The 26,972-nt window shown below is 37.2% G+C and overlaps 1 protein-coding gene across 1 annotated transcript in view; it reads left to right on the top strand.

Moving 5' to 3' along the window:
- LOC134652015 (low-density lipoprotein receptor-related protein 2) overlaps nt 1–26,972 on the top strand; it is a 421,270-nt gene that overhangs the window by 291,481 nt on the left and 102,817 nt on the right. Inside the window, exon 2 of the mRNA XM_063507168.1 lies at nt 13,060–13,122. Within this exon, the coding sequence (XP_063363238.1) occupies nt 13,060–13,122 (63 nt within the window). The remainder of the gene's footprint in view (nt 1–13,059; nt 13,123–26,972) is intronic.

Raw genomic sequence — 26,972 nt, 5'->3', positions numbered from 1 at the left:
TTTTTGGGGCATAGACTAAAGACTTGTCTTGACAACTATAAGGTAGGGTTTTAAAGGTGTGTGCACGACCCTTTAAATGACAAATAAAAGTACGGGAGTAGAAAAACATATTAATGAAATACTGCTGTATTGTAACAAATTCTGGTGTAAACAATGCCTAACAAACTTAATTCTACGCGTGGAACGTAACGTAGCCACATGTGGAACGCATCGTTACTTCCTGGTGGAACGGTTTGAACGTCTAATTGTAGAAGTTGCGATTACTGGAGTTTGTTTAATACTAGAATTATTCTACGTTCATCGACCAAACAGGAAAAGGGAACAAAGTTCGATTTATTGCGTGCTTGTACAAAATGAGACGTAAAAACTACTATAATTATACCAAATTTCGGAAAATAATATACAAAATCTGAATGAAAAGGGACCTTATTGTCGATGGCGCTTACGCCGCACAGCGTCGCGCGGCATTGTATTTATATCGGAAAATCGTTAACAAAAGCGCCATCGACAATAAGGTCCCTTTTCATAGATAACGTCACATATACATAATTATCGAACCCGCTCACAAAATATCACGAGAATCGGTAGATGAGAACAGCCGGACATAGGAAAACATTTTTTTCCGGAAGCTGAAACGGAGACCGTTTTTGCTTCACTTGGTTAAATAATTATTAAATTAAAAAACCATTCCATTTTTTTATTGGAAAAGAGCTGATAGGCTTCAAACTGCCGGGTCGATTTTTATTAAACATAACTAAGAACCGCCGCAAGAAAACTCGCTTTCACGTTATAAAAATCCGCATCGAGCTACTATGCCACAGACAGACAGACAGACATTGGCGTCAAATAACAACCCTCTTTTTGCATCGGGGCTTAAAAATAACATTGTAAACATTGTCTTTTATTTTTTCTTCTAATTCACGAATCGATGTTCGAATTTTACATTGAGGATAAATTTTATTTTACTTGAATTTTATTTAAATGTTCGTGTATAACTAAAAGACACCGTTAAAACCTAGATGGATCAACATAATAGTCTTTTTAGAGTGGATTTTGAAGTACTAGATATTAAAGTTTTATTGTAAGGAAGAGCGTAATGAGCATTGTACAGCATTCTTTAGAATCGAAATAAAGAGTTTACGATATACTTGAAACAATGGGGATGTTTCTTTATAAAACCGGTTTTTTTTCAACTGTTTTTACTATTTAAATTTATAGGAACGTACATAGATCTAAGTAGTAACCTTTAAAATATATAATAAGTAAATAAATAAATATTATAGGATTATTAAATTTTACACAGGGCAACCTAGTCCCACACAGTAAGCTCAGTAAGGCTTGTGTTGTGGGTACTAGACGACGATATATATAGTTATATGTAATATGACTTTTATAAAAAAATGAAAAAGTAATCTCTTAACTTGAAAATCTCACTACGCAGCACATAAGGGAGACCTGGTCTCTAAAAATAATAATAATAATTTCAGCCTATAAACGTCCCACTGCTGGGCACAGGCCTCCTCTCATACGCGAGAGGGCTTGGGCTGTAATCCCCACGCTAGCCCAATGCGGATTGGGGACTTCACATACACCTTTGAATTTCTTCGCAGATACATCTGCAGCATGCAGGTTTCCTCCCGATGTTTTTCCTTCACCGAAAAGCTAGTGGTAAATATCAAATGACATCTCGTACATAAGTTCCGAAAAACTCATTGGTACGAGCCAGGATTTGAACAAGCGACCTCCACTCGGCCTCTACCGCTCTTAAAGAAAGAAGAAAGAAAGAAGTTTCTAAAAGTAACTCTTAAATAACTAAGCAACAACATAAGCAAAAACGCATTTCAATATTCAAATTTTCACAATTTATGCGGAAACTCTTAGCTTAAAAAAATCACCAGCATACGGCATAAATCCGAAGATAAAACGTTTTAGAGGGAATAAATAAGAACTTGGTGAAACACACGAAATGGTGAAAAACGTGTAAAAAAGATGGCGCATTCGCAATAATTAACATAATACGTCCGTCTCTCTCTCGCGGTATTTGCATTTTTATGAGAGTGCACCGAACGAACGGCCAGCGAATGAAGTTGGCCCTAAAAATGCTCGGTCCAGCTATAATGAACTCTGGGCGTAATTTTAGAGGATAAGAGAAAAGGTTTAGCGCACCTGGATTTTGTTATTAAGGTGAGAAAAATGTTTGCAAACCCTGCTTTCATTTGTGTGGTAGACGCTTGAATAGCAGATATTTTAAATGAATGAAAAAAGTCAAATATTTCATCATTAACTTTAGTTTGTTTCGGTCTGTGTTTAGGTAGGTACTTACCCGTTTCACCTTACTTTACTTGGGTTGGTAAATCCGCGTGGAACTTGCGGTTCCGAAGTACAAATATATAATATAATCTATATAATCGATTGAATACTCAAATTAAAAAAAAAAAAAACTTAAAAATATTAAATGTAGTCTTATCGCTGAATTGATGTCTTTGTCAAATCAGCCTACAACTTCATCATTTTCCCAAAGTTTGACCGATAAATAATACTTAACATTAATTCCGCCGTTTGTACGATGTGTTTTTGTGCAGTAAATATGCAGTAAATGTTTAAAAGTATTGCTTGAGTTGCCTAGCTTACAGCCATATTCGAACTTTAAGATACGTCAAATACTAGATAATGAAACGATATGGATTGGATATGTCAGTGTCAAACAAGTATCAATAGCTTCGATCAACACGGGCTTCCGACACGTCGGAAGGGATAGGCCCAAGCGATATCTTGACATTCGAATCATTCTGCCATTTTTCACGGGGGGGAACGTGCACACAGTCGCACTTCTCACACACTTACATACAAAATCCTATCTGTAATGACGACACAAATACATAGAAAATGACACACGTCAAAGACAAATCTTGCAAACCTCGATCTCTTTTTGTGTACGGACGAGTGACAATGTCACAACACGCACACTAACACATTTCGTCAAAGAATTTCATTGTTTTCTGAGAGATGAGAAGTCGGATTTGTCGCTCGACCGATCCGCAATTTGTACTGGGCGAGCAAAATCGATAAATCCAGCAATTACACGAGACTAAAATATAATAATTGTGTTTAAATGTAATTAAACGTTAGACATGTAAAAAAAATATTACATGTGAAATGTAACACCTTCTTTTTGTAAATTTGATGTCCCCGACCTCTTTTTACAACAAAAAACCGAGCAATTAGACATTTTTCTGCTGCTGTGTTCACTCGCGCGTCTGGATTCGGTCTAATTTAAAATCCGAGCGCAACTAGTTTTATTACCCGCGCTAGATCAGTTGATCTTGTACCTAGGCAGAGGGGAAATAGTGCGAATGCCGCATCCCTTCCGTGTTGATCGAAGATCAATAGTGACGTTTCTTCAAACAAACACTTTGACACTTGTTTGACATTGACATATCTTGGTGATGTCTAATAGACATCTAATAGATATCTAGTTCAAAATCGGGATCGGGCCCATAGTCTCGATATTTTCTCTACAGATCGATTTCCCTAGGGTCTGAATTAGGACCTACAGTACCTACGTGTATCCCCAATGTCTGACCTACGTCTTACAACTGATAAGTGATAGATGTCAGATTAAGACCCAAGGGTCTGAAGGCCGGAGGTCGGACTGTCAATTAAAGAAAAGAAAAAGGTTTTCTGCACGAACTCTTGCGACATGATTTGATGTTAGACTTATATCGACTGGGATATGAACCGTGATTACCTTTTGTATTGTTTTTGAGATCCCGGTCGATATAAGTCTAGTGAAACTAACTGTGAATAATTCAAAACTGTTATGATTTGATGTTGTTATGACAAAAAACCATAGAAGCGGAGCGTGAATCTCGCAACCTATGTGGTTACCATCAGTTTGGCACTGCCATAAACGCCATCGAGAACCTAATTTACTTTCTATGCATCTCGCTATTGACTAAAATTCTCACTTCAGAATAACCTAACTAACCTAACTGAATTCTACTGCGCTAACTTTAGGAAACTATCAACGACGATGAAACTTGTGAAAATGCAAGATAATTCCGCTACTATATATACCCGTATAATCACGTACTGTAATCCCTATTAATGTCTGCGCAAGGACTTGTGAACTCTTACGATGAAATTAAACTATTTAAGTTTAATTTAAAAAGTTGCTAACAAAATTGGACTTTATTTGATATGTTTAAGGTTGGTTTAAGCTTGTGATGGTAGTGGTAGGTGTTTAGGTTAAGTGGGTAGTTGAGATCGAGGGTTTCCCAAAGGATTTGTTATGGGAGAAAAGAATGCGTGTCAGTTGATACTGTTTCGAGCTGTAGGGGAATAGGGAGTATTACTGCAATGTTTTGCCGCCAGAGTGCAGCACTAGCGCCTTTAGTAAACTATAAAGTAACTTATACATACTGTGCCTTAATCTGTTTTTGACAAGTTTTCACACGCAATAAAATATGACATTGATACATCAAGGCGGTTTGTTTACAAGGGGCCTACCGGGAAACGCGAAATCGGAAGTCAGCTATCTGCCTCTCTATCGCACGAATATGCAAGAGCGATAGAGAGGTTAGATAACAAAATTTCGACTCTCGTTTGCGGTAGAACCCTTAGATTGTGACTGATTGTGGGAGTGGCGCCCCCTACGCAGAGTTTCGCGTAATATTCCCTATTGCGTTGCTTTTAAGGGAAGTTCAGTTTCCATGGAATACAAATTCTCCAAATGCATGGCAATTAGGACTAAATCAACCCAATAGGTCAGCGGTCGGCAACAAGCGGCCCGTGAACCTCTCGTCTCACTTGCGGCCCGCGAGCCTCCCTGGCTATTTTGTATGTAATACAATTGACAAACGACAATGCCTGATAAAGTCACAAAGTGCGGCCCGCGTCAACTTGTTTACTACTATGTGGCCCTTGGCTGCTAAAATGTTGCCGACCGCTGCAATAGGTAATGATCTAAAAGTTCAGTGTACAGTCAAGTGTAAAAATATGAGTGCACACATCATACCTACTCAAAAATATGTCCCATAGCTCTCTTATGTCAGCGATTTAAGAACTATGGGACATATTTTTGAGTAGGTAAGTTATATGACCCATATTTTTACACTTGACTGTACAGCAAGCTGCAAATGTCATAGACACATTGTAAATAAATTCGTTCATAAAGTGACGTGCGGCTCGGCTTAGGCTGCCTTTCCACTAAATCGGAGATGATAGAACATGTGAAGCATATTCATGAATTTACAGGACTAGACCGCAATGATAACTTGATACATTTATATTACTATGAAATATTCATATTAGTGTAGAAAATTGCTTATTCGATAAGCTACACAAATGTTACATTTCAGTAACATAAACGTAATTATGTTATCTCAACAGACATTCATGTAATTAAAATAATTTAGAGCTTGCATAAATCTGCGGAGCGGGTCTAAATAATCCCCGAACAGCCTAAATGTAATTTGGTTTAATGGATTAACTTCATATTTTTATTATTTTGATGGGGATAAAGTTTTGAAACTTTCGCGTTTTGAACACATATTAAGTTATTAACTCACGTTTATAGACCGGTCTATCGGGAATTTATTTTATTACAGGTTTCATTGGCCGTGGTCGCGGCTAACTGATGACCCAGCAAAATTCGCGATAGACCCGTCTATAAATCTGAGTTGATAAAGTTTTGAGTTGTAATATTTAAAATTCACAATTTACGAATACCTACTACATATATAGGTAATCGAAAAATATGCTCTCTGGGTGAGATTATTAGGTCAGAATTTAGACACTTTCAAAAAGGATATATTCTATTAATAATAATTATATTTAATATTATTGTACATTCCGTAAATTTGTCTATCTGACCTAACTAGAGTTTTCCACTCATCTACTCGGAGGTTACCTGGAGGAGACCTCTTATAGGGATAAGTACGCCTTTATACTTCCGTTACTGTAATTGATTTTTGAAAACCTGTGTTGTGTACAATAAAGTGATTACTACTAGACTACTACTACTAATTCTTCCCGAAAAATTATCTTCACTACGGAACCCTAAAAACTAAAGAAGAGGCTTCAAATATAATCTTCTCGACAGGATATTAAGTTCAGATATCATCTGATATTGGGTGAAAACGGCTGATTTTCTGCCAGAAATATTATCATTTAAAAATGGATTTTTTAGCGTGGAAAATGGAGTGGAGATTTAATAACATCCTTTGATGTTATAATGTTGTATTAAGTTTTATGCGTAGGATAAAGTAAAGAATTTTATAATCTTAGGCGTAGAAAATATCAAGTATTTTATCCATTATAATAAAGCTTTTATGAATATAGTGCCTAAAATACTTCAAACGATCTATAATTATGATTATAATGAGTCAAATAGACCCCTGGTTTAATTGAGATATTCCTATGTGAGCGATATCTTAATAACTAACTACTTATATCCTTATACAGAATGAATTATTATCTCTAACCAAACTCTGAGGGGTGAATATGTATTAGGTCATACTTAACAACTTACTACTTACTATGGGGACAACCCCGAAATCGCGAAAAAAGGTTTAGGCGAAGTATGTCACTTTCTTGTGACGTACTCAGTACAAAAGTGACGTACTCAGAAAGTGACGTACTCCGAATGTGACGTCCTCGCAGAAAGTGGCGTTCTCAGAAAGTGACATACTCAGAATGTGACAACCTCAGAAAGTGACAAACTCAGAATGTGGCGTCCTCAGAAAGTGACGTCCTCACAACGTGACCTAACACGAAAGAGACGTCCTAAGAAAGTGACATACTCCGCCTAAACCGTTGGCTATAGTAAAAGTTGTCGAGTAACCTACATATATCCACTCCTCAGAGTATGGTCAGAGCTAACAATTTCACCTTGTATACAAGTGACAATATTTAATTTTATCCTTTTTGAAGCCTTTTTTGTAAAAGTTAATAGCACATGACTTTGTAATCACTTGTTTTATCACTACACAGTATAAAACAAAGTCGCTTCCCGCTGTCTGTCTTGTCCCTATGTATGCTAAGATCTTTAAAACTACGCAACGGATTTTGATGCGGTGGTTCTTTTTAATAGATAGAGTGATTCAAGAGGTAGGTTTATGTATAATTTGTTAACCCGTGCGAAGCCGGGGCGGGTCGCTAGTTATTAATAAGAGTTTCCTAACCTTTATCAGCTGAAAGTATAAACACAAAAGTCCTAAAACTTTCAGTCTAGAAAAAATATCTAATTATATCTTCACAGTACCACAAAAACAAGTTATAAAACAAAAACTTATTGTAAATTTTTTCTTCTGTCTAGGTCGGTGTGGACGCTTCTAGAAACTTCTAGAGTTTTCTGGAGCGAGCCAATTTGTGTCTCTGCGCTTGCGTTGTCTGATATTAAAAATCCCTCAACTGTGTACGAGTTATATTATTATCGCAGTAAAGTTAAACAAACAGTACGTAATTTAAGTTTGTTTGTTTTCATTAGGTAATGTATTTAAACCAAAAACGTGCCAAAAATATACTTAATAACAAACTTAGATTAAAATGTAACCTAATATTAGAACTACCTACGAAACTAAAATTAATACCTTAATGCATTAAAAAAAAACATAATACCTAACCTAGCCCAATATGTATTCCTAGATCACCCAGGTCCGATCCCTGCGAAAGGGTTCCCATTATGAACTGAATATGTATGATAACATTTCCACATTTTGTCATTGCAAACGCCATGCAGAATTGACTTTGTCTAGGGCTGCCATCTCTAAATTCGCCGAACCCGGACTAAGACTTAAAAACCCGGACATTTGGCGTAAATCGCATTTTTTCTCCGGACGTGTCCGAAAATAATATTATTAAAAAATAATCGCTTTATTTTTCATTCTGAAAAGTGTCCATGGACACTTTTTGAAACCCCCCTCCAACCCAGGACAAATCAGGGGAAACCCGGACGGATGGCAGCCCTAGCTTGGTCCAACTTCCAACTTGGTATTGCGGCCTTTACATTTATTATCTATCTGCTGTCTTCGGTATCCTACTTTTCACTGTAAATTTGTACATACAATACTCGCAAACGCATTAGCAAGGGTAAACTATTATAATACAGTTCATTAGCGAACTGAATGTGGTACTTTGGTGCCCTTTTGGAGCGCTCGGTCTCCTCGGTGTAATAACTGTATTCTGTTACAAGCGGGCATAATGAGGGTCCGTGTTAAATGTAATATCCTGCGGAACCTCTCGCTTATTGTATTGTGAGTTTATACATATAAAGGGTTTGTCTGTGTGGTCAAGTTATTTAGAATTTTAATTACAGGATTTTTAGGAGCTAATCTACAAAAAAAAAACACTAGTTGAACAAACAACAATATATTTTTTTATGTTGTATGTACATATTTAACCCGACTGGCGAGAAATGGCTTTAATCTTGATATAATAATAGATTAAACCGAATTTTACTGTTTAATATTTAGTCCACATTACCAATTCTTTATTATGGAAAAAAAATATGCAAAGGACCCTGTTGATGTCATCAACACTACTGATATAATCAGTATACTGTCTACAACATTAGTTCCCGTAATGTCTCAGGTACAGTCAGCTGCATCCGTAAAGATAAAACTTCCCGTGGAATAAAAATGTTTTTACGGCCTTATTGCGCGATCCTAATGGGCGGGGAATTTTCAGTCTCACTTTGAATAAGTTTAGAAAAACTTGGAAATATCAAAGGATGACGGATGATATTCGTAATATATGTAATTGCCTTTATTTATCTTTTATCTTAGGTAAGGTTTTTTACAATATGGATATTAATAGTAAAATATAAAAACGCATACAAAACAATACAAAATATAAAACACATTATTAAAGCGGGCAGGACAGCGCTGCGGGGCAGGGCATATTTATCAGTATTACTACAGAATAAATAATAAGTAGTACTGATTGGAATTGATTTTCGGGGGGAAGATTAGGGGATAGATATAAGTAAGTAATTAAAGTTTTCGAATGTCGCGGCTTGTTGGGATAGACTATGTTAAGACGAAACAGGAGCTGAGATTTAAATATTTTAGGTAAATATACCCGTCTCGCTAACGGAAGCGGCTCCTAAAACTAGTGCGATAAGGACAAAGCGAAAAATCCTGCGTAAAAATCTCAAAAATCGAGGTTTCGTACTCGACTGTTTCCTCCTCCAAAACTTAACCAATCGTAACCAAATTTAGAAATCTAACTGATTATGAAATTATCTGTGTCGGACCGTTTTGCTTTTTTGGCTAATTGATATCAGTTTTGAATACCACGCCTCTCATTCCGGCATAGTCAATTAGGCAATTTTGGCCATTTTTGAAGGGCTCTAGCGCCTTAAAAAACAAAAATATCAAAAAAAGCAAAACGGTCCGACACAGATATTGACAATATTAATCTGTGTTGAAAAAATCATTGCCCTAGCTTCAAAACCCACGGAGGAAACAAACAGTTGAGTACGTTTGTATGGAGAAATGACCACTCCTGTTGGCTCTTAAGGATAAATAACAATGTCTACCTATTTGTTAAAAACAGTTATCCTTAAATTGAAGTAGGTAGGTATATTTTACTGTCTGAACTAAATAAAAGAAAATAAAGACACAATATAAAGTCAAGACACAAGGCGTAGTATACACTAGCAACGACTGTCACATAAACTCAGGTGTCTGTGCAATATGGCGACACAAATGTCGAGGTGTTCATATTACACCTGCACTTATCTTCGCGAATGTACGGGGCAATGACTGCGTCGCTAAATTATATTGTGTAAATAAATTTAGCCGTAATGTTATTATGTTGTTGTTATTAGGTACAGTCGGCAGCAGAAGTTGCTAAGCGGGCGAGGTGTTCAAAATTACCTTGACATGCTCTTATTCTCTTACTTAACAATAAAGTCGCGTCATGATCATTTTGAACACCTGGCCCGCTTAGCAACTTCTGCTGCTGACTGTACTGCTGCAGGAAAAAAGCAATAAGTACCTATGTTATTGTTCAGCAGAACTGTTTGAAAACTAAATTAAAGTTTTTGCTAATGATAAACTGAGTCGGGAGAATTTCGAACTCTCAGTTTGATAATAGGTACCTACATTTGATCTAGCGCAAATATTGATTTGCCGCTTACCGCGCCGTGCGCCGTATACCTACGTCCAGTCCACCGCTTTAGGGTATGGTCAGGCGTGGCTCACACCGCGATTTCGTCGCGTCGCTACAAGTATATGCGGCCCACACCAATTTTGGTGTCTAGCTATAGTAGTTGCCGCGCACCGCTACTGAACGGGGACGCCTGCTCGCGCTTGTCATATCTGTCGTATATAATAGACGCGTTTCGTTAGAGAGCAACGGTGACTGCTTACCATCTGCAGGTGGGCCGTATGCTTGTTTGCCACCGATGTGGTATAAAAAACAAGTCTCAGTAGCTGAATTGGTACCACTATTACTGCAGTCATGAGTTCTGTTCGATTCTCATCCGAGGCAGTGATATCTAGTATTTGTTTTTTTAATCTAAAAAAGTTTTAACGCGTTTAATGTACCTATAATGATATGTTTAATGAAATTATACTCCTTATCCAGTGTATAACTGACTTATTGTGTATCTATTGTTGCAGGTAATGGCCTTAATGAGTCCGCGCCGCCCCGCTAATCTGCATTCGCCCGAAATATTCATTTTATTCATGTATTTCGGATGCGGCCGATGTGGTAAAGGTTAGATACGGTAAGATATTCTCAGCCGTGTACGGGCCACAAATTCAGATAAAGTGTCATTCTATGGAACTTGCTAACTATGTAAACAAACTGCCATATTGAAATTGTCTCTGAATGATGAATTTACTAGTGACTTTTGTCACCTTTTGTTTACATAGTTAGCAAGTTCCATAGATGACCCTTTATAGCAGGCGATGTGGGCCACGGACCTCATTGCCTACCGCTATAGCATTGAAGTTTGTTCTAGGGCGCTGTGAGTTATCAACAAGACAAATTACTTATCAACCACAGTTAGAATTAGGTTACATCGTATTTTTGGCAAATATACACCGTTAAATCTGGCTGATGCCAGACACAACTTTATCAAGCTAATGCGACGCCTTTGTTAACATTTTTTAGCTATTAGGATTAATAGGCGTTTTACGCACTCCACCGCGGTTACAATAATTAATAACATTGCATTAAAATTTATTACTAGTTTGTGATCCATTTAAAACAACGCAGGGTAATAAATCTTGCGTAAAGAGCATTCCAGAAAAGTGTCGGGTATGTGACGCTATTTTTTTTAAACACTTGATAAAGCTAAGAAGTCTATATTTGGCATGATAAGTTGATAACGTTTGATACCTTAGCTTTAAATTTAACGGTATATAATACAGATTTCTACAGGTTATTGGTAGCTGCCATAGGCGTCACGTCCCCGATAAAGTAAACTTTTTTGTGGAATGCCCGGTTAGATGACTTCCGACTCTATTATTTATGTCATCTGCGACTTACGAGATACGTCCGCGGATTCGGGCTGGGTAGTGTCAGAATTGAATTTCAAATTCGCGATATTAATGCAGGTGGGATTATTTCTGGCAACCCTTTGCTTGCCTTCATTATAGCTGGAAGATAATGGATATCAGAAGGTCTACCGCAAAAACTGAAATTCGCAAATTGCGGGGATCTTTCTCTTTTACTCCAATGAAGGCGTAATTAGAGTGACAGAGAAAAATGACCACAATTTGAGAACTTCGATTTTCGCGGTTATAGTCCTGATACAATTTGAAAGTTTGATAGTATGTGAGTTTTATTAGAATGCGGCATATTAGGGTGAACCTTGGCTATTCGGTGATAGGTATGTAGTTATTCGATGATAGCACGTGATAGTCAGATTTATTGTCTTTTAGTCGAGTTACCCGGTAATTTTATTTATCATTGTTCTAAAGTGTACTAATCTCAAGATCAATTACGCTCCTTCGATTCGCCAGCTCTCAAAATAATAGGAATACAATGCCTACTCTTACTAAAAAGAGGAATGTGTATAGGAAAACTACGGCGCTTAAGCCCTTTAGTTATGTGTAGGTACTAAACACCGCGTAAGATTATTTACTTATCATTAAGCAATATTCCAAGGGATCTCGTTAGCCCATTTTTATAAGGCTTTTCTAATTTACGGCTTTTTAATTAATGCCTTTTAGGTTAATTAATTGCTGTATTTTTAAGTATTCTCGATTACTTTACTTAGTACTTTAAGAATTTATATTTAGAGTGTCTTGAAATAGGTTTTTTTTTTGGTTTAATGAATTATTTAATGGTCTTTGCTATGATACCTTTGGAATCTCCCTTCATCCTGGAGTTATGATTACTAACATACTTTAAAAAGACACCAATTTAAGTGGGGGTTTTTGGGTATTAAGTAGTTTCAAGTTCTTTGAACCTATTGACTCATTTAATCACTTCACCCTATAAAACAAAGTCCCCCGCCGCGTCTGTCTGTCTGTGTGTTTGTTTGTTCGCGATAAACTCAAAAACTACCGAACGGATTTTCATGCGGTTTTCACCTAACGATAGAGTAAGTACGTGATTCTTGAGGAAGGTTTGTGTATAATTTGTTACACCGTGCGAAGCTGGGGCGGGTCGCTAGTAGTTAACAAATACAGTGATTTCGTAGGACTGCGTAGTGCTTAGTTACGTACGACATTGTAGCGCGTAGCTTATATTGGCCACCCTGAAATTAAACTTATCATATCGCTTTGCACACGTCGCAGTGAAAGGGTTGATATTAGATGTAAGAGCAAAGTCTATATTTAGGTCGAATCATAATACTCTCATTCGATAGGTATAATAGCAACATTAGAGCAATAAGGACCGACAAATGTATAAACACTTAAAAGAGTGTGAGATAGCGCTTTACGAATAAAAAAACCCTTCCAATATGTCGTTGTTTCAATAACCAATCCTTACCACTCCTTACATAGATGTAGTATGGCAACTGTTAGGGCTTACCCTTAGACATGTTTAAATACACGTAATACATACATTTTTTATTGAAATGGCACATGTTTTCAGGACGTGTGGGCCGAGTCAAGAGTCGGCTGTCCAAGCCCTTTTTAAAAAAAATACGCTTCAAAGGTACGTCGTAGAGGGCGTTAGTGTTTTTTGTAGTTTTTGTGTTTTTCTTATATTCTCATAGCGTTTTTTAGTGTTGGCACTAAATATATTTCTACGGGTGTTTTTCTTCTTGAAGGTAAGTTCGATGCGTGTGTTTTATGTATCTATTGGGATTCTTTCTTAGTTAAGAGCCAACAGGAGTGGTCATTTCTCCATACAAACGTGCTCGACTGTTTCCTCCGTGGGTTTTGAAGCTAGAGCAATGATTTTTTCAACACAGATTAATATTATCAATATCTGTGTCAGACCGTTTTGATTTTTTTGATATTTTTGTTTTTTAAGCCGCTAGAGCCCTTCAAAAATGGCCATAATGGCCTAATGGACTATGCCGCAATGAGAGGCGTGGTATTCAAAACTGATATCAATTAGCCAAAAAATCAAAATGGTCCGACACAGATAATTTCATAATCATTTAGATTTACAAATTTGGTTACGATTGCTTAAGTTTTGGAGGAGGAAACAGTCGAGTACGAAACCTCGATTTTTGAGATTTTTACGCAGGATTTTTCGCCTTGTCCATATCTCACTAGTTTTAGGAGCCGCTTGTTAGGGAGACGGGTATATTTACCTAAAATATTTAAATCTCAGCTCCTGTTTGGTCTTAAGAATGACTCACGTTTCACGTTAGTCCTGGCCGACCGGGCCGTGTCCGGGCCGGAGCTTCCGGCGCTTACTTTTCTATGACAGATGACAGGTGATCACGTGATGCTTTCCAAGTTTCCATAGAAAACGAAGCTCCGGAAGCTCCGGCCCGGACACGGCCCGTTCTAACGTGAGTCATCCTTTATTTTATTGAACATGTTTATATTGGGGTAGGTATTTACATTTCATCAGTTACTACTTGTTTATCTATTGGGCGTTTTTTTTTTAAGTTGTCCCTGACACTTTTTTTTCAAATTTGGGATTGTTTATGTTATTTCTACTCAGAATCACGAGCTCTTTTGATCCTAATAGGAGAAAAAAAGTGTCCCAAAATTTCCATACATTTTTCGATCTTTTCATTCCGCTACCGCCATACAAAGTCTATGAAAAATGGTGACGGAATGGAAATAAAAACCTTAGGACACTTTTTTTCTCCTATTAGGATAGAAAGAGCTCGTGATTCTGTCAGGTAGAAATAACATAAAAAGCGGCCAAGTGCGAGTCGGACTCGCCCATGAAGGGTTCCGTATTTAGGCGATTTATGACGTATAAAAAAAAAACTACTTACTAGATCTCGTTCAAACCAATTTTCGGTGGAAGTTTACATGGTAATGTACATCATATATTTTTTTTAGTTTTATCATTCTCTTATTTTAGAAGTTACAGGGGGGGGGGGACACACATTTTACCACTTTGGAAGTGTCTCTCGCGCAAACTATTCAGTTTAGAAAAAAAATGATATTAGAAACCTCAATATCATTTTTGAAGACCTATCCATAGATACCCCACACGTATGGGTTTGATGAAAAAAAAATTTTTGAGTTTCAGTTCGAAGTATGGGGAACCCCAAAAATTTATTGTTTTTTTTCTATTTTTGTGTGAAAATCTTAATGCGGTTTACAGAATACATCTACTTACCAAGTTTCAACAGTATAGTTCGTATAGTTTCGGAGAAAAGTGGCTGTGACATACGGACGGACAGACAGACGGACAGACGGACAGACGGACAGACGGACAGACGGACAGACAGACAGACAGACAGACATGACGAATCTATAAGGGTTCCGTTTTTTGCCATTTGGCTACGGAACCCTAAAAACCGGCCAAGTGCGAGTCGGACTCGCGCACGGAGGGTTCCGCACCATCAACAAAAAACAAGCAAAAAAAACGGTCACCCATCCAAGTACTGACCCCGCCCGACGTTGCTTAACTTCGGTCAAAAATCACGTTTGTTGTATGGGAGCCCCACTTAAATCTTTATTTTATTCTGTTTTTAGTATTTGTTGTTATAGCGGTAGACGGACGGACGGACGGACGGACAGCGGAGTCTTAGTAATAGGGTCCCGTTTTTACCCTTTGGGTACGGAACCCTAAAAATCACAAATTTGAAAAAAAAGTGTAGGGGACAACTTTAAAAAAACCGCCCTAATACGTAATTTGTGTTTGCAATAACTTTTATTTTTAGTTTTACATTTTTGTGGGCTATGCGAATAAATAACATACATATTTATATTATTTATGTTAATTTTTTGGGTTTGCTAAAAGTGTTGTTTGTTTTATGTATTTTCGATTTGTCGTGTTTATTTTGCAGACTTTTGTGTGTTTATATATTGTAATGTGCTCCAAGTAATATTTGTATTTATTTAGATTTAAATAGTACGTACTTAATTTTTTTGAGTAACCACTTTCTATACTTACAGTAAAATGCTTTAACCTATAAATAGTCCCTAGAAAAACATCACACAATTTCATTCCTTCACCAATCTCTTAGGTTTAGAGGTACCTATATATTTATAATGAACTACCCCTAATTCCCTTAGCCCTACTGACCCCAATTAATTACCGTAAGCATATAAGTTGTGCACCAATCCATCATCGTCGGGACTCGAACCCGGGGCCGCGCGCAAATACTTACTTTGCCATCGAAATACACAATATTAGTTAGTTCCAAGGATGTTGCGAATATCCGCATCCGCATCCGCAACCGCGGAACTTCCGCATTATTTTGAATATCCGCATCCGCATAAAATCGATGCGGATTTAATGCGGATGCGGATGTGGAACACGTCGGTACAGGAACGTCTTAGCATCGGCGTAAGTGCTAAACTGCTAGGTAATTTCGTCATTAGCCAAAAACCTATTAGAAATTTGCAGTCAAGCGTGAGTGAGACTTAATGTACTGAACCCTTGGAACGCGAGTCCGACTCGCACTTGGCCGGTTTTTTTTAATAAAAATTACTAAAATGTAATATTTGACGTTTTTTATGTACCTATATCTTGACATCCGCATCCGCATCCGCGGATGTCAAAAAATCGGCATCCGCAACATCCCTGGTTAGTTCCACAAGGTGGCTAGAGTTGGACCAAGTTAATTCTGCACAGACTCTGCAATGGATGGAATGAAGTGTGAATGTGTTACCATAAATGTCACTATTTCTAGTGAAAAATACTTAATTATTCGATCATATCTCGTCTATCGCGAATTTATTTTATTTCCGATATTTCGAAGCAAGTTAAGTGTCACTCGACCGTTGGTCGTGGTCGCGGAATAACTGATGTCCCGGCAAAATGTCAAAACATAGATATTTGTGTAACCATCCCACGAAAAGTCGGTAAAAAGGCGGAAATAATGGTTGAACAAAATAAATTAATGACAGACCCGATATACCTAATTATGTTATAATATATTTATTTATTTAAACTTTATCGCACAAATTATATACAACACTGTACAAATGGCGGACTTAATGCCAAATGGCATTCTCTACCAGTAAACCATAGGGCCAAACAGAGATACCTACAATTTGTGCAGAGAGAGAAATATATATGTCACCGTAAAATTGTAAACACTCGTCATATTATAATCTCGCTAGTTACATTATAAACTGACGGTAGGGAGATTATAATCTGACCTAACCTACGTTAGATTATAAACTAACGGCTTCACAATCTTACGGTGTCATATATAATACTTACTTTATTTTTGTTCGACTTCGAAATTCACTCAAGGCATCAAAAACCTTCGCTAAAATATTATTTCGACCTATTTCAAAATAGAATGGCATCGAGCATGCCCTTGTAAGTAACAAGCACATTAATGATGATACTGTGACTCGCGGCTTCATTCTAAGTGAATTCTTTCATTCCTTATTTGGTCACTAACGGTTTTAGTGACCCGTATTTAATTTGACTAAACGAGACCACAGACCACCAGTGGCCAGATGAATCGGAGAATCGTATAATGTACGGTGTGTGTATACCAGTTTATGCCTACTATATAATATAACAATATCTGGGAGACCGAGCTTTGCTCGGAAAACATATAAAATCTCAAAAATTAGCGCTTTCCCAGAGATAAGACCTAGCTAGATCGATTTTTCGCCCCCGAAAACCCCCATATACCAAATTTCATCGAAATCGTTAGAGCCGTTTCCGAGATCCCCGAACTATATATATATATATATATATATATATATAAATAAATAAATAAATAAATAAATAAATATACAAGAATTGCTCGTTTAAAGGTATAAGATACCCTCTCTCGGTTAGTAATGGGTATACTAGATTAGGCCAAAGGTATGGTGCAATCTTTTTTAGCGATGGCGCCATACCTTTGGCCTACTGTTAAGTAGATGGCGTAAATTCTTGGCATTTAACAAATTGACACATATCAGTGAAAGAATAAGGATCAAAGTCAAAACGTGTTCTAACAGTTTTAACCTTCTGTCGAAACATGGCAGTAAATGTACTTACTGTGGCTACATATTAATTTACCATGACAGTAACTCTCTATATACTATTATTCTCTTTGCCTAAACGCATCAAAATAACAGAAGGGCCCTTTTTATTAGGGTTCCGTAGCCAAATGGCAAAAAACGGAACCCTTATGGATTCGTCATGTCTGTCTGTCCGTCTGTCCGTCCGTATGTCACAGCCACTTTTTTTCGAAACTATAAGAACTATACTGTTGAAACTTGGTAAGTATATGTATTCTGTGAACCGCATTAAGATTTTCACACAAAAATAAAAAAAAACAATAAATTTTGGGGGTTACCCATACTTAGAACTGAAACTCAAAAAAATTTATTCGTCAAACCCATACGTGTGGGTGTGTCAATGGATAGGTCTTCAAAAATGAGATTGAGGTTTCTAATATTATTTTTTTCTAAACTGAATAGTTTGCGCGAGAGACACTTCCAAAGTGGTAAAATGTATGTCCCCCCCCCCCCTCCCTGTAACTTCTAAAATAAGAGAATGATAAAACTAAAAAAAATATATGATGTACATTACCATGCAAACTTCCACCGAAAATTGGTTTGAACGAGATCTAGTAAGTAGTTTTTTTTTTAATACGTCATAAATCCCCTAAATACGGAACCCTTCATGGGCGAGTCCGACTCGCACTTGGCCGCTTTTTATTTAGAAACATCTCCAAAGCTCTCTCTTTCTTCGACTAAGAGCCCCGCTATTCACGCCACAATACAGGGGTGGGGTGTTCCGTGAGTATCTGTACCTATTCAAAATATTTGTATGAGTAATGAAGTTAGAATCGATTGATGGGAACATTCATCATTTCTTCTTATTCGCACATTGTTCGTTATTTTAGATGTCTGTAGAATGCATTATTTTCTTTATATCACATTTTTTTCGTATATATCACGGTTTAGTATAGCAAGTAAATATTTAAGTCTTATGTGTTTAGTAGGTAATCTTAGGACTTTAGGTACGGTTGTAGTGCATAAGTCGTCGTAGGTCCTTCCGGATCTACTGCAGACTGGTTTTATGACTCATTCTTTCGCCGTCCAGGCTAGCCGTCTTTGGAATTCACTCCCTCCAAATATTTGACAAGCTACTAGTAAGTTTTCTTTCAAGCGGATGTTACGTAAGCATTTGCTAAAGCAAGAGTCCATCATTATTATATTTATATGTAGTATGCATTTTATAAATATGTTGTAGTTTATAAGTATAGTTTGCTTTTTTTAATTCACTCATTATATTTTCTCTCTCTCTGCACCAATTGTAGTATCTCTGTTTGGCCCTATGGTTGACTGGTAGAGAATGCCATTTGGCATTAAGTCCGTCATTTGTACATTGTTGTATATATTTTGTGCAATAAAGTTTAAATAAATAAAGAAATAATTGTTTTCGTTCGTCTTGCTATTTCAGTCAACCTCAGTACTTTTTGTAACGAGACTGCCTGAAATAGCAAGACACGTTCGTACGTTTCCGTGAAAATACGATGGAAAACAATTATATATATATATATATATATATATATATATATATATATATATATATCTGCATGCACGTAGAGTTTTTGCACTGATACGCAAATATCTACTTTTCTGTCCTACAGACAAAATATACCTATTAATCTATAATATTCAGGTTAATAGGTTAATAGTGTGTTTACATATATTCGTTACAATATATACAGGAAGCCGTCTCCATAAATATGTGATGAAAATAAATAGAGCGGAGATAACGAATATGGCGAAGGGTTTAAGCTGCAGTTACGGGGATACAAGCTATAGGAGCGCAGCCTTTTAATACAAATACTTAACTTGCTTAATAACGCGATACTTTATTTATAACGCCAAGTTACATGTCAGCTACATTCTACGAGTATATGGAATTCAAAATTAATTAGAACATTATTTGATTTGAATTTTTTTTATTGTGCCCCACTGCTGGGCAATGGCCCCCCTTTTCTTCCGCCACTTATCAAGGTTTATTGCATGTTCCCGCCAGTCGCTGCAAAAAGCGTCAAGGTCATCTATTTTTTGGTCTACCTCTTGATTTGAATATACACATTTAAATATTACAGTAAAACACTAAAATACTGACTAGAAAATTATATATGAAGTCGTAGAACTCGTTTTCGGAATAAAAGAAAATATAATAAAAGGATAACGGGCAAAATTATATTGCCCAAAGGCACGGATTACATTATCGATATTATTAAAGCGTCTATCTGACCTATTAACCTAGAGTGAAAATCTAACCGCATTAGATTAGTCGGGTTAGTCCAATTTTCTTTACCAAAAAGCAACTGGTGTGTTGGTTGATGTAATGAAATGACGTTCATTTTCCGATAAACTCATTGGTACTGCCATTTGATCGATAACCGCCTAATTACTACAGTTTTCTCCATTCTAAAAACTTTCAGTTTGCCCCTCGTATGTTTTGACGCAAAAAATCTTTCCGCTAGCGCGTGTAAATTAAGTCTTCCTACCAATATCTAGTGAAGATATATAAGGGTGATCTAAATACTTTTTATGGCCATTTTCACCGCAACGACAGGAATTGCTGAGGCAAGATATAGGTAGCATTTGATGTGGGCCTTTTCGATTGTACTCGGCTTTGAACGGGTCTTATGTTGTCAATATTCAAATATAATATGTATAACAACAGTAGATCTGCTGCATGCTTAATACGATAAATATCTGGAAGATAGAGCTTTGCTCGGAAAACATATAAAAACTCAAAAATGCGCGTTTTCCCGGAGATAAGACCTAGCTAGATCGATTTATTGCCCCCGAAAATCCCCATATAGCAAATTTCATCGAAATCGTTAGAGCCGCTTCCGAGATCCCCGAAATATATATATGTATAAATAAATAAATAAATATACAAGCTCAACACAAAGCTCACAAAAATTGCTCGTTTGAAGGTATTAGATAGATAGATTAGATTAGATAGATAGATTACGATACATGCGATACAAGTAGGAAATTCGCAACGATTAAAGTCTGTGCGGAAAGAGAAGAGTCGTGGAATGTATAGGGCCCAATACATTCCACGACTCTTTCCGCACAGACTATAGCGATAAGTTAAAACATGACCGAAGGGAGTGTTTTAAATCGATACGAGGTGCGAATTACCTATTCGATTCGCACGTGTACCGTACAAAATTTCTCAGTACATATGGCCCTTTTAAGAAATAGGCACGTAAAGTGCAAATTACCGCACTCGTGCGGTAAAGTAGTACCATATGTACTGTAAAGTTTTTTTTACGTTTTTTCGTGTAGGTTTTGTTCACGACATTTTACACTAATCCCTAGTATCAACTATACTATAAGTACCTGACACCTTGTAAAAGTTGTAAATAACAACATGATGCGCATACCTAGGGAGGTGAATTCGTAAATGCTCCAGATCGCAGGTGTTTGTGGCCCGAACCGAAGGTGAGGGCCATAAATATGCGATCTCGGGCTTTACGAATTACCGCCCGTGGTTTGTCTAAAGTTTTACGTCTTGCCTTGGCCAGGAAGTGAGAGTTTCTTCTCGCGTAGCGTCTCGGTGACGTAAAATATATTAAATACCGAACAAATAACTAAAATAACTCTAATAGTCAACCAAAAGCCCTTGATGACTTAAACGAATAAACTACTCATATTAAATTTGGCAACAATCCAAACCGAAATCCCTGGAAAAACTTCCAGTATTAATTTATTACAGGAATTACTCAGAAGCTAAATATTTAATCAGTTATGTGAGCTAAGTGTATTGTATAATTTGTACATGTTCTCGGAAGGCATTATTACTTTGTTCATAAAACGCCAGGCTTCATAAGCAACGTTGCGGTGCGATTCCTAGAAGTTGTCTTCATTAATTCATACTTCAGGGGCCCGTTTCTCAAAAGCTTGTAACTGTAATACAAGCGGATTACATTTTTTTACAGCTTTTGTTAGAAAGGGTCTTCCACTTGTATTACAAGTTACAAGCTTTTGAGAAACGGGCCCCAGGTCCAGCTACAGCTACAAGTGAAAACTTAACTTAACTTTTTTTTTTAACGCGCTAGCTATGACGTTGAGCGACTTGCGACGGCGGCATTGACAACCATAGGTGGGAAGGAAAGGTCCGATCGCTGTGTCTCGCTCCAGCCTATGGTTGTCGCCTTAGCTGAAGCCAGTCGCGCAATGTCGTGGTCAGCGCGTTAAGTTTTCGCGTAAGAGGGTTAACGAAAAAATATAGTTTTTATATTGATTTTTTACATGTTTTAATAAGATAAGATAGTTCTTTATTGTACAACCGTGTTACAGAGGTAACATTTTATACACAAGTATATTTAGAGTGCCTAATTGAGCTAAATGTTATAAACCCGTGCGATGGCCAGATCCTCCGTCGCAAGTATCGCGCGACGTGCCTATCTTTTGTTTCCGTCTAATGTCCTGACTTTCCGCCCTCACTTAAGGCTCGTATACTAAACTTTTAAGTATCCACAATTTATAGTACTTATACATGTACCTACATACAGATGTAGTGCATAATTATTTTCCATCGTATTTTCACGGAAACTTACGAATGTGCCTTGCAATTTTAGTCAGTCTCGGTACAAAAAGTACTGAACTACTGACGTTGACTGAACTAGCATGACAAATACGAGCGTTTCCGAAAAAATACGATGGAAAACAATAGGGATGTTGACATGAATCGCCAATATATAACATGTTATGTTTTTACCATAGCAGGGAATATTAGGGGACGCATTTATGCGTTAGAGGGAGCAAGTGATATTGCTATCTCATTCTACCGCGTGGCTGCGTCCCTTGGAGTGGCCGGCGTTGGCCCATCGTGTAGAAGAGCCATAAGTGTCTACAGATTATCGTATCGAAACGCGATCTTGGTGCGGTGCGGCGCACGAATCGATAGTGTGTAAGGTGGTGCGTTAAGGACGCAGCTATAAGTTAGAGCGAGAAAGAAGGTCGCTGTCCGATGCGGTAGTGTGTTAAGGCTTTAAAAAAAAATTGTCAGTCGCCATATAAAGAATTTAAAAAAATGACTGACAGCAGTTTGTTTAAAACGCCGTTACGTCATCAAGGTCACGTGACAGTTTGGAGCGTTTAGGCGCGAAATTTGAACACGAAACTTATTATACATGTTTTTTTATTCAAAATTAATGAATATATTTTTTTAATATTTTTTTCTGTAATTATTACGTGTCTATCTACAAAATGAAACCAGTTCCAAAAAATTGTCAACATCCCTATTATGCACTAGGTACATCTGTACATGAATGATCTTAAAAATGGGAACTGGATTCATCTTTTACAATATTTAATCATACAAATTGAATGATACAATATCCCGAAATGGACGCCCGGTTGGTCACCGTAGCGAGCTCATTACGCGTTGCGGTGACGCCGTCGAGATCAGTCCGGACAACCGCGGCGTGTGGTCACCCCTTTATATCGTTAAATTATCGTCATAATTGGCTATGGGTGACGGGATATCTGGGCCATTGTTATTGAAATATATGAACAGTTTACAGTCGAAAAATATGAAATGATGAAGACAGCAGTAAATTTACCGATAGCACAGAATAAGTAATAGTATTATCATACAGAACGGCCACGCACCGCCCCGCCCCGACTCGCATTGCCTCGCCCCGCGACTGGCCGCGACATGAATCTGGCGGACTTCTGGCGTCCTCTCAGCAAAGAGACTTCACAATGACGCGTGTATAGACGCGCCGCGCACACATATAAACGCAAATGATTTTTGATGTATTGCGTGTCCGCCCTGTGCCGATAGTCGATAAGAGGGTAACACTGAAAGTTTTTAGAATCTCAAAAACAATTTTACGTACTTGCGTTATTTTGACTATTCTTATCATTAACCGCGCAATTACTGTATTGTCTTAAAAAAAAGAATGGGACGTGGTACCTTTATTGTGGGTGTAGGGTGTAGGTACAGAGATAATTGACACTCCCTGCACCCTGCCCTGAAGATAACTAGGTTAATACCTAGCAAACAAATTTATGCTGCGATATAAATATACTATACCTAATCATTATAGTATATTTATATCGCAGCATAAATTTGTTTGCTAGGTATTAACCTAGTTATCTTTAATATAATAATATATTTAGCGTGTTTTAAGATGAGATTAAAAGTTTATTTTTGTAAAGCGTCTAGGTTAACTATCTTGGAATTAAGTACCACGAAAAATATTCTCGTCACAGCGCAAACTACTAAGTTAATCTTGACAAAAACCTGCAAAAAATAGGTTCAAACTTAAGCCGTAAAGTGGGTTGAAGCAATCTAAAAGTTAGCACACATCTTCGGAAAGTTTAAAGTTATGTGGAGAGCGCTAAGTTTGATTGACTTTTTCGAGGTTAACTTTGTACGGTTTAAAAATAAAAGTTAAGGCGAGATTGTCTGGGGCTATGTTTAGTGTAAAACAGTTTGTAGGGGAGTGTGGGGCTTGTTTTAACGGGGGCAGGTATTAACAAGCCTCTAGCTACGAGGGGCGACTGAAAAGTTCGCGGCCTTAGAAAATAAATAAAAGAGAGTATGAAAGTAAATGTTAATTCATTATTTTTAATTTTTCTTTTTTTCTAGCTTAGGCCGCGAATATTTCAGCCTCCCCTATAACTATACACAACAAATTACCCACTTCAAGGTTCTTCGGGCTCTGCTAACGAACAAGCTAGTTTTTAGGTTTATACTTGATTGTTCAAAATGGGAAGTTTATTCCATTTCAACAAAAACATAAACTTAACTTACACAAGTCTTACATATTGAAACACCAACCAGCACCAATATCCAGCTGTTCCCCTACAAACTTTAAAAGAACCTCGGAACACTTGTCTTCTCCATTACAACATTACTATTCCTACAGAAATCTAACTATCGCATGCTGTCCGATTCTAACTTAGATAGGATCGTGTTGCGTTGCGACCACGCTCTGGGGGTAATTTCAGCCTATTATTTAACACAGGCGAGTCTAATGCTCAGAAAAACCAGTATATTTGCACTATTTAATTAATACGTAGCTGAAAATTAAGAAAAGCGTTGATGGCCTAGCGGCAAGATGTACAACTTTCAATTCACATATATACACATATATACATATGTACATATGTACGAAAACATTTGTGAAAGAAAACATCGCGAGGAAGGACTAGGGCCCGATTCGGATTTTGAATTAGACATCTTGGTATTAGATATCTATTAGACATCACCAAGATACGATACGACAACGATATTTTTAAGATCTAGCCTGTCAAATTTGACATTTCCACGATTCTGGAGATAATCTTGAACGATTTCCACAATGTCTAAAACGTCTCGTTATGTATTTTTAGATCTCAAACCGATTTTGAAACGATCTTAATACGATAATTTAACGCAATAGTGACATTAGTTGCCCGAATTGAGCTGCAAAAGATATCTAGTTGAAATCTAAACTACCAGGTATCTAGTACATATGTATCGTATCGTTCTCTTCTCTAGAACGGATCTTGTTTTCCGAATACCGCGGCTATCTTGTGTTGGAAATGCAGATTCGTAACTAATGCTTAATGTTAATGTTATTTGTGCCACACAATCCCGGTTGTCAAACATGCCGGGTTTGTTGGAGCAAAGCGTCTCATCTTCTTAGGCAAAAATGCTTTCGTATGTCCGTCTATAACCTGTTCTCATTTCTCAACACATTCCCGTAAAATTTTGTAAGCACGTTCGACATATAAATGGATTTTTTAGCGATTGAGCTTTTAGAGATTTTTTTCAAAGCAACTATACATACTCGTTTCTGCAGGTCAGTATCATCATCTTCCTCGCGTTGTCCCGGCATTTTGCCACGGCTCATGGGAGCCTGGGGTCCGCTTGACAACTAATCCCACTAATTGGCGTGGGCACTAGTTTTTACGAAAACGACTACCAACCCAGACTGACTTTCCAACCCAGAGGGTAAACTAGGCCCGTATTGGGATTAGTCCGGTTTCCTCACGATGTTTTCCTTCACCGAAAAGCGACTGGTAAATATCAAATGATAATATCATATCAATTGATATTTGAACTTATGTACGAAATATTATTTCGTACTGTTCCGAAAAACTCATTGGTACGAGCCGGGGTTCGAACCCGCGACCTCCGGATTGCAAGTCGCACGCTCTTACCGCTACCAGCTACCACCAGCGCTTCTACAGGTCAGTATATAGTGGTTTAATAGTAACACATGCTTTGGTAAGAAGTGACAATTCGCAAGTTTGTGTAACAAAATTTAAAAACAATTCCCGAGAGACGCGAGCAATTTATTTTGTTGTCTGCGAGATTGTTTCGCCACTCTTTTGTTTTGGGGTTATAGTGATCAAGCGCTGGCGATCTAGAAAATTCGGCTGCTAACTTAATCAGTTAATGATCGTCGTTTGTCCCTATCTGTCGTTATGCCATAGAGAGGGACAAGTGACGACCATCATCAGCTGATTAACTTAGCAGACGTTTATGAATAAAGCCGTATATGTATACTAACAACAACACTCTAAATACGTACAACGACAAAATAAGAATTTATTAATCTGACCACGGGGCTTAATTATTGGTAAACACTGAACATACCTACATTAATAAAATAGGCACAACCGAATACAGAAATTTCATCAAAATCCTTCTAGAAATTGAAGTAGGTTAATTAACTATCGGTGAAATTTACCGCACGCATATTTCAAGTTACAATCACAATGGACGATGATTTCGAAGAATATAATACATGTACATTTTAAAATATTTAGAAAAAAAACTATTAATTTACTACCTAATGGATAACTTTTAACGTCAGTCACAACTATGAAAGATGATACTTCTCTATTTAAAGAATAAGAATAAGAAACCATTTATTGCAACACAAAAAGCATACAGGTTACAAAACATAAAGGGATTTCACTTGGCAACCAATATACGGATGATAATTTCTGATTTCACTAGACTACTTCTTACAAAAACACAAAGTCATTATCAGATGACACTTCCCAGTAGTACTTAGCTTCCAACAGTTGACTTTCGAAGAAAAATGCTATCTTACGGACTCCAACTTTTTTCAAAGTTAGCACCTGTTTTAACAATCATAACGCGGGAAAGTCCGAAAGTTTCGAGATAATGTCAAGTTTAGACTTGAGCTGTGAGATTCAGAGTTTGTTTCTGCGATTTCTACTTTGTTTTTGGGTAGATTTATTACGAATTTACTTTAAGTAAAGATGGTTGTGTTGATTTAAAGATTTTTAAAGAGAATTGTTTTCTAGTTTTGCTATGCATTTTTAAATTGAACAACTTTTTATTGAAATTGGAATGATTCCAACGAATCAAGCTAAAATCGGAAAAAGGGTGGTGATTATCACACACTGTAAAAATTACTAATGGAGTGGGAAGGATATATATTATAT

The sequence above is a fragment of the Cydia amplana genome, chromosome 11, assembly GCF_948474715.1.
Source record: "Cydia amplana chromosome 11, ilCydAmpl1.1, whole genome shotgun sequence".
NCBI lineage: Eukaryota > Metazoa > Arthropoda > Insecta > Lepidoptera > Tortricidae > Cydia > Cydia amplana.
Note: the sequence above shows the minus strand (reverse complement) of the source record. Positions and strands in the feature narration are given on the sequence as shown.